The sequence below is a fragment of the Physella acuta genome, unplaced genomic scaffold (genome assembly GCF_028476545.2).
Source record: "Physella acuta isolate Inbredline_101_S28 unplaced genomic scaffold, ASM2847654v3 ptg000391l, whole genome shotgun sequence".
Classification (NCBI taxonomy): Eukaryota; Metazoa; Mollusca; class Gastropoda; family Physidae; genus Physella; species Physella acuta.
The window spans coordinates 205,305-223,429 of NW_026731910.1; the positions used below are offsets into that span (position 1 = coordinate 205,305).

The 18,125-nt window shown below is 32.5% G+C and overlaps 2 protein-coding genes across 2 annotated transcripts; both read right to left on the reverse strand.

Moving 5' to 3' along the window:
• Positions 1-317: 317 nt before the first annotated feature.
• Positions 318-9,797, reverse strand: LOC131942156 (uncharacterized). Its single transcript, XM_059301889.1, has 13 exons — positions 9,720-9,797; positions 7,294-7,520; positions 6,941-7,049; positions 5,645-6,652; positions 5,250-5,365; positions 4,833-4,920; positions 4,612-4,697; positions 4,314-4,376; positions 4,037-4,128; positions 3,513-3,586; positions 3,180-3,411; positions 2,573-2,675; positions 318-2,175 (listed from the first exon to the last, which is right to left on the reverse strand). The coding sequence occupies exons 2-13, from the start codon at positions 7,503-7,505 to the stop codon at positions 1,971-1,973; spliced, it is 2,388 nt and encodes a 795-aa protein (XP_059157872.1). The 5' UTR covers positions 7,506-7,520; positions 9,720-9,797; the 3' UTR covers positions 318-1,970.
• A 1,566-nt stretch (positions 9,798-11,363) lies between these two features.
• On the reverse strand, positions 11,364-17,918 carry LOC131942154 (putative ATP-dependent RNA helicase DDX56). Its single transcript, XM_059301887.1, has 17 exons — positions 17,702-17,918; positions 17,151-17,312; positions 16,721-16,801; positions 16,512-16,585; positions 14,822-14,992; positions 14,525-14,615; positions 14,369-14,433; positions 14,140-14,244; positions 13,987-14,058; positions 13,430-13,534; positions 13,226-13,342; positions 12,978-13,078; positions 12,581-12,657; positions 12,376-12,465; positions 12,007-12,112; positions 11,622-11,731; positions 11,364-11,462 (listed from the first exon to the last, which is right to left on the reverse strand). Exons 1-17 carry the CDS (start codon positions 17,765-17,767, stop codon positions 11,388-11,390), a joined length of 1,668 nt encoding a protein of 555 aa, XP_059157870.1. The 5' UTR covers positions 17,768-17,918; the 3' UTR covers positions 11,364-11,387.
• Between the last annotated feature and the right edge of the window lie 207 nt (positions 17,919-18,125).

The following is an 18,125-nucleotide window of genomic DNA, read 5'->3' on the forward strand; positions in this document are numbered from 1 at the left end:
TGTGCACAGACCTACAACTGGTGTGTACACTGAACTATATTTTACATGCACAGACCTATATTTGATAAATACATCTTTATGTAGAGACATAAACATAATGTGTTTAGACCTATATACAATTTGTTTAGAAAAAATATAATAAGTATACATGCAAGCCTGATGAAGACAAATCTAATAACATTTAAGTTCATTAAAATATTTTAGTGGAAAATATCTGTCTGAGTCATTTATCCATCCCATTCCCTAAAAGTTTTAAGGACTATCAAAACAAAAATGAAGTTAGGCTTATTTTTATTAGTAATACCTTTTTTCTTCCATTAACTTAAGAACATGTGTAGTCAAAAATATCAATTAAACATCTCCAGAGATGTAAATAAACAAAGCAATGTAAAACATCAATGGGATTATTTTTTTTGTTTACATAATAAATGTAAATAAATATGTGATTGGAAATTCATAATCAAATCTTTCAAGATACTGTTTAAAAAATTCTGCTTTATTACAGTCAAAATGGGCAATCAACAATTATTCAACACAAAAAAATATCTGTCAGACATATACACCAACTTACCATAACATTGTTGTCAATTAATACTAAATTAAGATCAGCAACACAGCAAGCATTCATTTTATCATTTATAAAAAACATGCAACAGTAATACTGTGATTCCCAGTTTTTTAAATGAAATTGCAATCTCATTTAGGTTAAATATAACATTATTGTATTATTTGCAATAAAGCAATGATTTACTTAAAAAACTAGAGACAAAAAAAAAACATTACAAATTTGTGCCAATAGTGCGAATACAGAGGAACACATACAAAGGGAAGCAACCAAGTTTTTAAATGATGCTTAATATTGCTTCGAACATTTCTTTACATATTTTAATTTATTAGAATGAGACGAACATTATATAGTACTAGAACAACCTAGCTAAGTTTGTTTTTTTCAGCAATGCACAAAATGTTTGTTTCTTTAAAATAATTTGTGAACACATTTCATTTTTCTTCATCAAAACTAAATTACATCATGTAGATTCTGAGAGAAAAAAATTATTTACATAACATACAAAACCAGTTCCAAACATTGTTACTGTGGCTGCCCTCTAAAAGCCATAAATCTTGTCACCTACCAAGCCCTATCACACTTTTTATATAATTTTAAGTTCCGGAGCTATACTAGATATAAGAAGATAAATTGAACGATAGAATTGCAAGGACAAAAAGAATACTTTGGGCCAACATGCAACATTATTTATAAAGCTCTTTAGAAGAGAGAAGGTATAAAACTGTGCATGTACTTGTATGCTTTTCTGCCAATATTATAATATTTGAATAACAAATAGTGTCAACATATTTTGGTAAAATTAAAAAATATTGCATTTTATAAGTAAAAATCATTGTTCCTGTTAAAATATTAGAAAAGTCATTAAATGAATTTATTATTCACATTTTTACAAACCTAATTCATTTTTTATTACTACTGTTGTTAATATTGAATTTCTCTGAATTTTTAAAAGTTTTGATTTTTAAAAATTATTTTTATGTATGGGAAGTAACTAAAAAAAATTGAATATTCGATGTATAACAGATTTTCAACATTGTAATTTGTCTAAACTTACAAAAAGATTATATACATCTGTGTATTTTAATAAGGAACATTTTTGTTAAAAAATCGTGGATCCCTTCACAAAGGGGACACACTTTCCAGTTTGGAAACCACTGCCTAAGACAGCATAATAAATGCAATGATTTTGTTCTCAACAATTAAGGAGTTTAAAACAATACAAAATCACCAAGAGACTCCCTTGTTACCATTCTCAAACAAAACAATCAGGCATATATATCATTGAGCCATCCTCCTATTTTCAATACATCCCTGACTTCACATCAACTATGACTAACCATACATTTAAACTTTTCCACCCACCCAATCCCCACCCCTCACACAAACATGCGTCTGACCAAACTCACAATGCCCAAGTATTACTGTCTTCTGCCAAATGCAGGCATGAGGAATAGTCCAAAATCTGGTCGACCATACACCGCAGATGCCTTTTGATGTCTGTGTGCTGCCGACTGTTCTGTTTGTACTTTATGGTCATGACCAGTTTCTTGCACAAATAATTGGCCCACAGAATGTTTGAGTGGGGACTGAACACTTCCCAGTTGTTCCTGTCACAGCAAAGAAAATAAGTTATTTGTATTGACTGTGAACAAGTTATAAGCACTTACTAATCAATCAGAAAGTATTTAACATCTATAAAAAATTAAAACATAAATTTGAATATGAGCTAACATGTTAACGTTAACTTCATCATCTAAAAACAGTTTAAGTATGAATCAGAAAAAAAATCATTCTCTTAAAAACTAAAACAAGACGGAATATCAGCTTAAAAAAACAATGGAAGTATGAAGTAGAATATAAGTCAGGTCTCCATAGAGATGGGTGGACTTATGGACGTCTAGCAGTCAGAAGTCCAAATCAAGATCCGAACTAAAACCCTTTGGGCTTGTAGCCAAATGCTCTACCATTCAACCATACCACCACCATGAATGAAAAAGTACTCACCCATTTTCTTTCCGCATGTCCCTATACACATCAAACTGAAAGTCACCTGTTCCTTCAAACAAGCCCTCATCTGTTGAGATGTCACAGAAAACTGCACATCCATCTGAAAACATGAGATGAAATTAAGGACAATTAGTTTTAGTGGTATTTTTTTGTCAAACCTCAGATCAAAAAAGATTTTCTCTTTAAAGAGATGTATTATCAATTTTACCAACAAAGCAGTCAATACAATTTAACACTTTTTATGCTTAACAGAGCAGTACAAATTTTAAAGTATAACTAAAAAAAAGTTTATAAGAATTTTTTGTAGAATAAGTTTAGAATTCAATTACCAATAAATGACAACGTTACTTTGTTAAATTTAAGGACCTCGATTCTTTGTAGTATTTTTTTCTTTTTTTTTACATAATTCCAAATATACTTATAGAACCTTTGCTTAACTGAATTATTCATTATGTGGGTTTTGTAACTATTTCTAAACTTTCCTAAAACTTTATAATTCATAGCTTCATGATAAAAACAGGTAAACAGTTTAGTATATACAAGCCAGGGCGATCAAAAAATCAATTATGAATTAAATTTAAAAAAAAACCACAGCAACACTCACCTTTCTGTAAACGTGAAATTGTGAAGTCAATAATTGTAGCCATGACACCCTCTGTTGGAAACTCATAGCTTTCACCCTTTAACTTAAACTTGACTGTCTCTTCTTTACAGGGGCGGACTAGAACGTTTCCAATGTGAAGATCTCGATGTTCAAACTCTAGCGCTTCTTCTGCTACTGCTAGAGCGAAGACAACTTGTCGCAGAACACTGTATGCCTCTCTTTGGTTGGAAAACTAATAAAGATAGATTTTATTTTTATAAATCATCAGAAAAATACAACTTGGTGGACATGAAGACATTTTTTTTTAAAACAATTTATCTTGAGATTTATTACCTTATATTTTTCTAAAGCACACCCGGCATCCACAAATTCAAACACAATAAACAGTTGATCGTTTGTAAACATGTCTGGAAAAATTTTAATATTAACTTAATTGACAAGTAAAACAAGAGACAACTTATTGAGGTCCTGTAGATTTTTGGTTAGCCTTCTTGTAAACTAACATAAGAATATAATGCAGTACTATTTTAATAAGTTATATTTTAAAATTTTTGTTCTGCATAGGCACAAGTTGTAGCCTGTTATGAGCTACCAGTCCATGACCTGAGGTAGATGGACTCAGTCATGCACTGAATTGGAGGAGGGGGGGGAGAGGGGTGAAACAGATTTAAGACAAGGATGGGTCAACACATGAAATCCACAATCACACCAATTCTGTGTCATGCCTCTACAGTGGTGTCGCTTGGTTTGGTGTCACCCGGTGCGGCATTTTTTTGCCTTGGTGTCACCCCCCACCCTGCCCTCGCTACGCCTGTGCCTCTACTACTCAACAACCCAACAACTGCAGATCAACATACCTGGTCTGTCGTTCTCTGAACATTTCTTCTCTGCATACAGATCCCACTGTTCCAGCAGCTTCTCTGGGAATTTCCCTTTCACGTATGAAATTCTTTAGGAATTTTGAAACATTTCATTGAAAAAATGCACAAGCATATTGTAAAATTAATAATTAAAAACAAAATATGTTTATTTTTATTAAAAGTGGAACTACATATTTTTAAGCTTTAATTAATAAAGGCAAATAAAATATAAATTTGGTAATATCTGGTCGAGATCAAACTAACAGGTACTTACTTGTTTACTTGACAAAAGTTTTCAGTTTGATTTGTCTCACCTAATGCTAAACCACTTAGTTCTCTGAAACAAAGAAAGTTTACAATCATCATTTATAAGTGTTCACGCTAAAAACTTAAGAAAAGTGGTGGAGGCATTGACTATTAAGGTATTTGAAATACACAACGTAAAGAAATATTTTTTTCCACATACAATTGAATTCTTCTCACATCATCCAAGTTTTAAGATACTTATTCTACATTGTTCAGCTTACAATCAAAAAATTCTCTCTATACTAGCTTAAGCACAGGCGACTTACTGAGCAATAACCATTTCTGGGAGGATTTCCTCAAACTTCTTTTGTGGACACTCATTAACAATTACATCTCCTTCTATTGGAATGATCTGTGGAAGAGCAATACTTTAACTATTAATATTTTATAACAAACAAAAAATATGTCAATCCAATGTAGTTAATATCAAACAAGGGCTATAATGATCATAAAATGACAATGATTATCAATACATATTTTGTCCTACCTTTAAAGCAACAGACTGTCCATTAGAGCAGGACCTGAATACTTCTCCATAAACACCTTCTCCTATCTTCATACATTTACTCAGCATTCTAAAATAAAGGAAAAACAAAATGCATTTAAGTTGGGTATGGTGAAACTTGCCAGTGTGGCATTTCCTTCAGGAAAGTTCCTTATATAGCCAGGTGCGATCCAAATACAGGCCCCTATACACACCACTCAAGGAAAAACTATATGGGGCACCCGTGGATCTGGAGACCACAGTCCAGTTCATACATGAAATCGGACTTGTTTAAATCCTCCACCTTAAACTAAAGTAAGAACACAGAAGAAGTAGAAGAAAAATACATTTTAAAACTTTTTTAATGGTACAGTTGAATGTTAAACCCAAACTCATGAGCTTTAGTATAACAGTACAAACCTGGAAGGAATACTGTGGGTAAAACTAATTGGTTCCTCTTGACCACAAACTTCTAAAATCTTTTCTTCAGGTGTTACTTCTATCTCTGGACACAGTGAAGAATGAAGCAGCTTTTGCTATAGCAAAGATATAGTTTATTATTTTATTTAATATTGTTCTAATTTTCCTGTTTCAATTTTAAAATATCTGTGAGAAATTTAGCTAAAACAAGTTTGAAATATAAAGCCGACAATTTTAAAAATTTGAGTTTGCAAGAAAATTAATTAAGAATACCTTAATATTATCATCTTTCATAAAAATAAATATATTATACTGTAAAATTAATAATAGCACAACTTTAAAAAAAAAGTATTTTCTTAATAATTTAAAGTAAATATAGATAAACGATGACTCACAGAAAATGATTCTGTACTTATATAAGAATAATGCTGCAAACTTTTCTCAGTATCTGAGAGAATTTCTTCATCTTCAAGTGTCAAGTTACTTTCATCTTCATCACTATCATCTTCTTCTTCCTCCTCCTCCTCCTCTTCCTCTTCCTCTTCTGGTATAACATCATTTACCTCAACTTCGCTACACTCTTCAATTTGAGACAAATTCGAAGCATTCACAGAACCTTCAAATAAATCCCTGGAATTATCAGAAACTGGCAGTGACAACATTTTATGCCGGCCTGTTTTTGAATATGTGATGACAGGCGAACTGGTTTTATTGAACAAGGACGCATTGTTGCCACTTATCCCCAAAGCACTTAATGACCGTGTCAAGCAAGAAAGGGAGTCTGTTATTGATGATTCAGAAAAGGAACCAGATTCTTCACTTGGGGATCTGGGACTTAAGGTGGATGTGATATTTTTTAAAACATTGCAGAAACTAGGTGAAGGTGACTCTATGCTGTTGATTCCTTTCTCTTCAGACAAATTGCCAGAATCTGAAGAAACTTTGTCTACCGATCTTCTCATACAAGACTTTGGCTTTTTATTTTTAGGCCGCCTGGACGTAATATTTGAAACATCTATTTTGACTTGGCTTATTTCAGAACACTCCTCTGCTGTAATATTGCCCAGATTCTCAACATCGTGTAAAATCATGGACATTTCATGGTGCACTTTATGTTGCATAGGACTGGAGTTTCTGTGGATACTGTCACAAATCTTTGCTTTTAAAGACAAGCCGATTGGCGTACTGCACTTGATTGCATCTGAATATTTTTCCACATCTATGACTAGTTCATCTTTGTCTATGTCTTCAAAGTCTGGTAAATTAGTTGGAAATTCTGCTGAATTTTCATTTAGGCATTGCTCTGTGACCTTTTTTCTTCTAGTGGTTTTTATAGCTTTCTTCTCTGATTTGTTTGTCGTGAAGGAATTGATTTCTTTCAATGGCTTTCGACCTTTCCTTTTCTGAAAAAAAAAGTTTCCACAAATTTTACGAAATACGCTTTGGGAAAATAATAATTTTATTCATTATATTTTCTAGATTAAGAAAAAAACTGCAAATATTATAGCAAGTTAGCTTAGATAAAATTTAGTTTTATTTAGATTTGTGTATGAAGATAAATAATTTTATGATCCATTTTTATAAATAATGGTAAAAAAATATTTAAAAAAAAAAATAAAACAAGAAGAAAAAGTTTTTTCAAGTTAGCTATGATAAACAACAATAGCCATAAAATGTACCCAGCAGCTTACAGTGTAACTTTTATTATCACTAAATAACATGTGGTCAGTGTCCAGTGAGTGTTCACCATTTCTTGTACAATTTGAAACACGACTTTGGTCCAGTGATACTTCTGGCTGCCTGTAAATACAAGAACCAAAAAATCAACAACTATTAACATAAATAGATCACAAGTATATGTTTACTGTAATTAGTTGTTCTCACAATATGGAAATGGAACTATTATAATAATAAGGACAGTGAATGTTTTTAGAATAAAAAACAAATTTTGTAAAAGCCTTAAAGCATTACAAAAATTTAAAACCTTCAGGCTAGGCCTCGTCTGATATAGTTTATTTTATTCAACAAAATCTTGCACACTTACTGGACGAATTTTATCTTTTTGGAATAATTCCTTTTACACCTGAGTGGCTTTTTAACTTCCTCTGGGTAGGCCAATATTCTATCACTGCCGCAAGATGAGTTGTTACCGCTGCTGCTAAATATGTGTTCTGGGCTATCTTCTGCTATTTTACTAAACGCGTCTTTTTTCCTTTGTGCATTTCCGTAGACTCTTTTTGAGTATTTAATAGACATGGCTTGCTGTTTAAACTGGAATTAAAATAAACTGGAATTAAAATATTATTAAATTGCCAAAGTTAGATTTCAAGATAAATAGACTCAAATCCTTGACCTTGATTACTTACACCAAACATTGATTGGTCAATATTAGTAATATTATATACTACAACACTAATACAAGTAACAACTTAAAACATTCTATCATTTTGTCCTTTGTTGACATATCATATTATTGGAAACTAAAAGAATAAAGCTAAGTAAGAACAAACAGAGAAAATGTGTCTATCCTAACTTTCAATGTAGGCCCAATGTGTAGTAGGCCTTAGTCAGATATGTACAAATAGATCTACTGTATGTGTAAAATTGAGAATTAATCTGGTGGTTGTAAATTTGTATTGCAAAGCCTCACAAAAAAACCAGAAACCTTTTATAATTTCCAACCAAAAAAAAACTGAACATAACATTAACTAACTAAAATTAATATTATTTTTTTTTATTTTAATAATATGTATAAAATAAATTATTAAGGCCTAAATTTCATATCACAGTCTTTTTAACATCTGAGCTTCATTTCCCTCTAGTGTGAATGATGCCAGCTATCCATCTAGATCCGGTAGTTTCTAAATTTAGCATCAGTATTCAATAATCATTTGCATTAGTAGTTGTGTAGTACAACTATTTATAGAGGCCAATATAATAAAAATCCACTTCAGCATAATTCATTCAACTCTAGTTGAGCGCTTTTATTAAATGCAAACAAAAAACACAAAAAAAAAAAAAACGTTAGGAAGATACTACTGTAGTACTTCTTTATTGAGCTTTAATTAGAAATAGAAAAGCGTACAGAATAGAAACAACAAATAAGTGAAAAAAACAACTGCAGAATTGTAAATATAATTTAAGTGTTAGGGACCTACATAGTTTCAATTAAATAGCTTGACAAAAACTGCGAGATATATACTGCGCAATGGGCTCAAATTATCCTTTGAGCCTTATTCTTCTGGCAAAACTATTTGTACTGTGTTCGAGCAGTTGTGCTTTGGGCAGGTCGTCAGGGGTTGAGGGTTCATGGTATAGTTGTATAGTGTATCTAGTAAGGAGTTCTAGTTTATAAGTTTAAGTATAGGGGGGGTAACATATTTTTTTTTTTTTTTTTTTTTAATATAGGCCTATTTGAATAGGCTATTTAAATCTATTAGGCCTACTTAGGTATTTATTGTGTTAATCTCTGTCCCATCAAAACAACACATAGGCCTAAACAACGAACATAATTAGATGACATGACAAACCAGTTAATTTTAGCACGTGTATGCCCATCTTCTTCTGGCTAGAATCAACTTTATATTAGGGGTCGGCGTGGTCGAGTCGGTAAAGCTCATGGTTGCTAAACCGAAAAGTCTCGAGTTCGAACCCCCGGGCAGATGAGGCTCGTTAGCTGGGGACAGCCACTCTTCTAGGAGAGACAACTCCAAAATTAAACAACTGCTGCCTTGTAGTTTGTTCTTGGTTGGACAAAGGCTATGGAAGCAAATCCAAAAAGAAAAGCAGGCTGAAATCGGAGTCAATGGCCTCAATGGCGCATAACCAGTTGACACGTAACGCTTAATTGTGTTGGAGGCGTGGTCGAGTCGGCAAAAAGCTCATGGTTGATAAATTTGAACAAAGTCTCGAGTTCAAACGCACTGGCAGATAATTCTCGATCCCCTTCAACACTAATAATTAAGAACGAAGAAGAAGAAGAAGAACTTTATATTACAACGCATGCGAGGTATGTGGCCTGACCTATTTAAATAAGAATGTTTAGGCCCTATATTGCCTATAATCAATATTATTGTTTTGAGTTTATATTTTACCTAATGCAACAATGAACAAGCCTGCCGAGGGACGTTCTGACTAGGATTCAAAGGGTCGAGACCAAGAGAACTTTCAGAGTTGGATTAGATTCTAGTTCTAGATTAGTTTGTAATAGTAATAGCTGCGCGCCTTGTTAATTTAATTATCTAGATCTAGTAGTTAGACTTAGGGTGTAGATCTAGATCTAGTTTAGTCTCAACTCAAGTCTGGGTGTTTAGCTGTGATCATTACAGACATTAGTAGTTAGATCTAGATCTAGTACCATTACTGTACTCAGTGTACTACTGTGATGTGCCACTGTGACTGACTGGGCTGACTGGGCCCACTGGCACTTATTTCTAGATCATCGGTGTAAAATTCAATAGCCATACTCACACTAGTCTAGTATTGAGTCTAGATCTACTTTCATACGGTTAACTTTAAAACATAAACAAGGTTAATTAATTAAAGCATTGTAATTGTAAAGTTGTAGGTGCAGGATATCCAAAGTTTCTTTAGTTTACAATATTTTCAACATAATAACGGAAGTGCCTATTGGTCAGTGGTTGCTGTTAAACATATTTTCATTGGTTGATTTCCTACACCTAAAATTGAAGATCGGAAATTCATGTTATAAATGTTTAGGCCTAATGTAGGCCAGGGGTTGGACCTTGTTATTAAATTTAACGTAGGCCTAGCTGCAGGAAACCAATATAAAAAGTTTTTTCCAGGCATTTTTTCGGGAGGGGGGAGGGCGGCTCTTCCCCCCCCCCCCACACGAAATGGCTGAATTTATATAGAAAATATATACTTTTAACAATGTCCCCTCCCCCCCCCCCCGAAAATTTCAAGTGCCCCCCCCCCCCCCCCGCCCGGGAGAAAAAGTCTGAAGTCTGGAAGAAACACTGGGCCTATCACGCCTTAGAGACCTATGTACAAAAAATACTAGTCTTTTAGATCTGATGTATTGAATTTCCTAGGCTATGATTGGCACATGCGTTTCTTTTCAGCTCGGCTATTAATTAACCTAAATAGTGGTTCATTATTATAATTAGGTCTAGATGTATACTCTATCTATATGCTACATTTCATCATTAATTTATTTTATTTTCATGCTTATATTAAATTTCGTTATTATATTGTAAGCATTTTTATTTTAAATTGAAATCAAACCGCTTAACTAAAACCATATAAATGGAAGTAAGATTAGTACTTTATAGAGTTTATAGCAGTCTTTAATAAAAAAAATTTTATTGAATAGAACCACAGGGCAAGGAAGGGTGCGGTTCACACTGTTTAACACCATTTTTGGGGTGACACCAAATTAAAAAAAAAGTAAAATGTACTGATAATGTTATCCACTTAGAACGAAATGGGAGATTGGTAACATTAACCCAACTTGCAAAATTGTCAGAGGGGGGTGACACACACAGTTTCTGATTTAATTATATAAAAGTTTAAGTCCCATTGCATTGTCATCAGATTTTGACCTATGTGTCATGTGTATGCCAGATCTGTAGAGGTGGTTGAAATTTTGCTATTTAGTTTCAGAATAGGACGCAAATAACAAATTATGGACACAGGAATCAAATTGAATAAAACTTTAGAAATAAAGTTGATAATTATTTAATACTACTAATACATTTGTACAAATGTATTTCTGTTAAAGCCAATAATGTGATTCATTATAACCAACAAAGTGTCAGATTAGAAACCAATCAAATTTCTTCCAATCCACTACCATTTTTTAAAACTCCTCATGTAGTACTGATTGCTGGGAATTCAGATGTACCAACTAAGGAGGAAGTGCAAAATGAAAGGTAAGTGTACTAATACCCATGCATTTTTCTCTATAAATATTAAATACAATTTATAAGCCAACTTTTTGCAACTGCAGTCTTATTTTTAAATAGTGTAAGTAAATCCCAAAACTGTTACTTAATAAAACCTTTAACATCTTTTCAGCCTAATGCACAGACAAGTTACACATAAATAGAACATGTACACTACTTTAACTCAAACAAAAATTAAAACAAAATATTTGATTTTTAAAAATCACAAGTTTTATTTTCTCTTTTTCTTTTTTTTGTCAGCGAGGCCAGCAAATTCAAAACTCTTCAGGGGATCAGCTTTCCTCTTCTGTAAGGAAAAAAATATATAAATGTATTGACAGTTTATATTAATATATAACATCTTATTATAAATAAAACAGAAAAACTAGGTTAAGTAAAAACACCACACTAGTTAAGGCAAAAAAAAAAAAAACAATAAGTTGAATAAGCAAAAAGAAAAGAATACCCTGAATTTTTTCTCTGCTTGAGACACAGGTCTGCCCATTTTGTATCTAGCACTGTGAGCTTCATTTGAAGTTTTAACTCTGGGTTTTACACTTTTCAAAATATCAGGAACTGTAAGGTTTAAAAATAAAAATAAATCTATATAGCAAGATCTGCACTGTTATTGATAGCAAGAAAACATTGAAAATAAAAGCCCAAAATACCAATCTATATTTGTAAAAAAAAATTCTGCTTTTAAAAAAATTAACTAAAAAACAAAATCAAAATATGCAGATTAAGTTGATATAAACATCTTGGAATAGTGACTCAAGCATGTAAAATACTTAAGGAAGGTAGAGGACCTAAACAAATATATAACAAGTGCTGTTAAAAGAATATAATCCCACCTATATATTCAGGCACATGTTTCAGCTCCTTGGTCGTCTTCACAGCATGAAGGGGCTTATCATGTCTTAGGACTTGGAGATCTTGTGGGTTATCATCAAAATAGGACTAACAGAAAAGATACAAATATGCAAGCATTTTTACTTTATTTTACTATTGATATTTCCAGGAAAAAAAAATATCCCAAGTCATGGTTAAAAATAACTATACTACTATAAAGTCTACTTGTTATGATGGTAATTTGTTTTATATAAATCTGATTAAATAAAACTATTATAAAAGTGTGTCAGTCCTCACAAGCCGTAGTTGACAACTGTAGTACAAAAACAGAACATGGCAATGCAAACTAAGCTGTAAAAATAAATACATACCCTAAGTTTATTTGAGTTCAAAATTTCCTGTCTAATGTCTTTCATCTTTGCTTCCTGTATTGCAGTTCGAGTTACAGCCTGCAGAGCATCCTATTATACAAAAAGACATATTATTAAAATAAACACTAGCAACAAGTAACAATCTTAACATGCATCACATTCATCTTGCTCTAGACAAAATTACTACTGTAATAACTAATGCTACCTTTGATCTGTAACGAAAGCCTTCTATTTCTTCCATCTTAAAGTTGTAAGGTTTAAACACAGGCTCGTCACTAGCGGCTAAAGAAACAACAGTTAAACACAAGCTAGTAATTTTAAAATGATCTCTAAACAGTGGAGAATTACAGTGCTAGAAATTTTTAAAGTAAAAAAAATGCAATGCTTTGATAATTCTAAATCTGTCACTATGAACTTGTTAAAATCTTTTAGCAAAAAGTATCTTTGCTCTCACCCATAATCACATTCTACACACAGAAAGCAAGTAGAATCAAATTCTTCATTCACCCCAGTTTAATTTAAAATACAGGATAGTACTCTAAATAATTCTACATAGAATGGAAGAGCAATTTTAAAGCAAAGTATCAAATAAAACAAAGTACCATTTTCTGTCTTTAGTGCCAGTTCCACTTCTAGAAGCTTTTCATTGTCTTTGATACTCACAAAAGATAAAGCTGTGCCGGGATTATCTGCTCTTGCAGTCCTAAGAGAGAAAAAAAGCCAACAAAAACATCAGTTACTTGAACCTAAAACATAAAGATTTGTATCAACACATCAAATTAATTTAGCATCTAACAATTACTGTACAACATATGTGTTTGCAATAAAATAAAGAGAAAAAAAATAATACCTTCCAACTCTGTGTATGTAGGATTCTGGGTTTGGGGGAAAATCAAAATTAATCACATTGGAGACATTGTAGAAGTCAATTCCCCTGGAGACACCATACTCTTTATCTTTTTTCACCCTGAAAAAGTAAATACAAAATAAGGAACCTGCTTCATTCATGAATTCTGAACTACTACATTGAACAAAAGCTTTAAAGCTTACTGACCTTTTGGGTTTACTATCTGATTGTTTAGAGGAAACTGATGTTGATTCATCAGATGCAATTATGTAATCGTATAGGCCTTCGTTGAACTGGTTTACTATGTGACATCTGTAAAATACAAAATATATAAAATACATAACACTTCACATCAGCTAACATATACACAGTGCTGCTTCGAAATCAGGAGATAAAACTTTACTGTACCACATAACACCCATTACAACACTGTACTAGTAGTTTGTATAATTTTACACTATAAAAATTTATCATTCCCTGCAACTTATTTCTAGTAGTTAGGTTTATGTTAGGAATATTGTAAAAACAGCCTGATAAAAAAAGAAAAAATGGAACTGCCACCAAAATGAGGAACTGTCTATCAAATATTTCAAGGAATCAGTACATCAGCTAACTATGTTAATTACAATTATGTTATGCAAAAATAAAATGCAACTTCTCAAAATCTGCCTTTTTATCTGCCTTTTTAATAAATGAATAAAATCAGAAATAACTGTGTTAAAGTAATGTATAGATCTCCTTACACTGTCATAGACACCACTTACCGAGAGTTGACTGGAAGTTCTGAGTTAAGGACACACGCTCGTATACCAAACTGCTCAAGAAATAACTTTAACCTGAAAAACACAAAAAACCCAATAAAGAAAAAATAATGTTTTGGAGATTCCAGTATTTAAAATCAACTATAGTGAACTTACAAGTAGCATTTGTTGACTGAGTTGACAAAAAACAAGGTTTTCCCTCTTATTAGGTTGAGCTTGATTAAGGCAGCGACTAATGCAAACTTGTCATGCTCTTCACACCTGATGCAAAATAAAAAGGCTGTCATTTATCATATATTTTTGTCAAACAGATTTTTATTTCACAGCATGGTAACATATAAATTAAGTAATAAAATCAAATGAAAGAAATATAACTAAATCATACTTAATGTGATACTGGTTAAGTTGTTCTGTTTCAGGTAACTGAGACTCATCCAGCTTTAAAATTACCTAAAAACAAAATTAAAAATGTATTAGAACTACACATTTTTTTAAATGTAATCTTTTGTGCTAAAACAATTTAACATGTAGGCCTACTCACTGCATTATGAAGAACCAACTTTTTAAGGGCATTTACATCTTTCCCAAGTGTAGCAGACATCATAAAAGCTTGATAAATCTTTGGAAAGTTACTGTAAATATTTAAAATAATTCAACTAACATTCTTTCTACAAATATAAAAAAATAAATATGGAATACATGCTTATTTACACCCCCCCCCCCTCCCCCCAATCAAAGTTTTTATACTAATCAATGTTACAAAAATAATTTTGAAAAGTTAGTACTAATTTAACTGAAAAAAAAAATTAGCGTGTTTTTTAAAAGAAAAGTAACTTACTCTAGCAATTCCTTCACATCAGATTCATATCCAAAGGAGAAAACAAGATCCGCCTCATCCACCACCAAGATTTCTAATGTGTCTTTTACATTAATATTCCCAGCTCGAACATGCGCCAACAATCTACTTGGTGTGGCAACTACAATGTCAGGCTTTTCCATTAACAATGGTCTTAATAAGAGAAAAACAATACCAATGTGATGATTTTGTTATTTATGGCACATTCAAAATTTAAAACAAAAATTAAATTAAGGAAATAAATTGTTTTTTTTTTTTTAAATATTCTTCTTTTTCTTCTTTGATCTTCATTGTAATGTTAGACGGTCAGACATGCCTACCCCTTTCAGCCAAAAGTAGGAACAGTTATGCCTAAAAAGAGGAATTTGAAGCCAAAAAGAGGAACACACGCACAGACGCAACTTTACTAAGTCAAAAATAAAAATAATTAATTAAAAATTACTCTAATGACATTAGTAGGCTCCTAGTCCTATATAACTTGTCTCTAGGATACATTTAAATACTGCTTAACGTCAGCTTACATTTTTAAAAATAAATTAACCAGTAACCCCCCCCCCCAATAACAGTCCTGACTACAATAGGAAATAATTTACAGCTCCCAAAATCGTTGCTACCATCTGTAGAAATGGTGAAAGGACTCGATTTCATCCTTAAAGCTAAAGACATTGTAGATTTTGCAGCTATTTCTTTAACTATGGCTGTCCCTTTCGATCTCCCACACTGAAATTGTTTAGCAACTTTATCTTCTTTGAACATTAGACCATTAGTTTAAAGCTTTAGAAAATGTATCTAATGAAGCAAGAGTCAAATTCATTTCAGTAACTAGATCAACTAACATAACTTCAGCTTCTATAACATCATTGATTGATTTTTTAGGCTTAGTCGAAGTAAAAAACAATTCAACTTTTTTAATTCTTTGACTAGCTTAGCTAGCTCCACGTGTTTTGCACTTGCATTGTGCTTGGTAATGTACTTTCCTCCATATTTTATTTTAAACTCACAATTCCAAATCTCACAATGAGCATTTGTTTCGCAATTCTTTCCTTTTTTGATAAAAGGAAATTCTTCCGAATATTCCGTTCTGAAGCACTGAACACGTTTTTTTGAGGTTGAAGGGGATTCCCCGATCTCAGATACTGAACGTTTCGGCATTTTTCAACAAGGAAACGGAAGTAAACAGGGAACGCCGTTCACTTCCGTTTCCTAGTTTTCTGGGGGGATATTCGCATTTTTGCTAATAATTTTCTTTTTCCTTTTTTTTAAATAACTTTTTTGATTATTTTCAAAAAGAATTCGGAACAAAACGAGTCCAAGTCGGAACGACGGAACAAATTACTTTTGAGGGTAAAAAAGCGGAACGGTTCCGCTTTTGGCGGGACGGTAGGCATGTCTGGACGGTATTTCCTCTCCTAGATGTGTTGCTGTCCTCATATATCAAGCCTCATGTGGCCAGGGAGTTTGAAATTGAGGCTTTTCAGTTCAGCAACCATGAGATTTTCTGACGCAATCACACGACCTTCCTTTAAATATTCAAACAAGCATGTTTTCAGTCAGCTTCAATGTATAATTTGAGCTTGGAAAACCAGGTGAAGAGGCGATTCTTAACATTAAATTAGATTTTTACTTAAATGCCGCTTACGTCATATTGACACTAATAATAGAAAATAATTACCTTTGAGAAGCTAAAGGAGCCTGGGGTGAGATGTCTACACATTTTATATCTCTGGAACATCCAGTTGTCAATTCCTAGACAGAAGTGTAAAAATATTATCTCTTAAATTATGTTTTCATCAATTAGTAAGCGCTTTGAATTAACATTATTGTTTTAATTACTGAGCATGTGTTTGTCTTATTGACAGTACAGAAATTGATAATTCATACCAGTATATTTCTACGAGCTTGACTGCACAGTTCTTTTGAGGGTGTTAATATAATTGCTCTTGTAGCTTGCAAGGATGCAGTCTTATAAAAATAAATAAAATGAAAAAAAAAACCATTTATAATTAAGACAGTGAAAAGACATTAAGCAGAAAACAGTCTATAAAATACGTATTTAATTGGATAATTTGTTTTCTTTTTTAAGAATTATTCTCCATTCTGTTCTAAATCCACCATTGCAGTTCATATATCTCTACCATTATTACACAAATATTTCATTTCACCAAGTGCTAAATATAAAAACGTTAAGGAAAACATTTTTTTAAAGCCTTATTCTTGAAAATTGGAATAAAGACAATCATGTTCTGGGGAAACTAGAAAGTTCAAATCAATATTAATGCACTAAAATTATAACTGAGATACCACATAATACCTGTTTTATATGAAGAAGTTTCTGAATTACAGCAATAGCATATGCTGCTGTTTTGCCAGAACCAGTGCGGGCTCTTGCCAAAATGTCTTTGCCTTGTAATGCCAACGGAATGGCTTTCTCTTGAATAGGAGTTGGTTGAGACCATCCTAGCTTTGAAATAGCCTGAAGTACAAGTTTGATTTTATAAGAATTTAGAGATAATTTACTTTTAAGTTTAAGTTACTAGATCTAGTCTAGAAACTTACTTAAACTTAGACTTCAGATTAGGTCACTAAGAATAGAATATTTTAAGATAAGAAAGAGAGTAGGTACTAGATCTAGTCATAAATGACAACTAGTCTAGGTAGGTAGGAGGAGGAGGGGGCTATTCAAAATATTAAATGGACCATCTAGTAGATTCTAATAGAGTGTAGAGGCCCAGAAGTGCAGTAGAGACTAGTCTAGATCTAGATCTAGATTTCTAGATCTAGTAGTAGTAGGAGACTGAGAGTTGGTCCGTTTGACAGTTCCAGAGTCTCGATTTTACTAATTTTTTTTTAGGATTAGCCTACCTCTAAAATTCTATCGTCTATACCCATTTCGTGAAACTGTAGAGTTTCTTCGTCATCACTGTCCATTGTTGTAACTTTTTTAATGCGATTGAAAATTATACTAGAACTAGATTTTTAAAAAGTAGTCGACGAAAAGTGTACTAAATTCTACGCGAATTTGTAAACATTAGACCTAACGTGGGGTTCGCTTCCCTGTACCATTAGTGCCAGATAAAACTGTGATAAGTTGCCATATATGGTTTTGATGAGTTGCCTTATTGAAATATTTTAACAGAAAAATTACCTACCTATTTATTTATTTCATAGTCTGAAGTTCGAATCCAGGTTCAAGTCAGTAGAACGCACCCAGTGTTTCTTCCAGACTTTTTTCTCCGTGGGGCACTTGAAAATTTTCAGGGGGGGGGATGGACTAAAATTTCCGGGG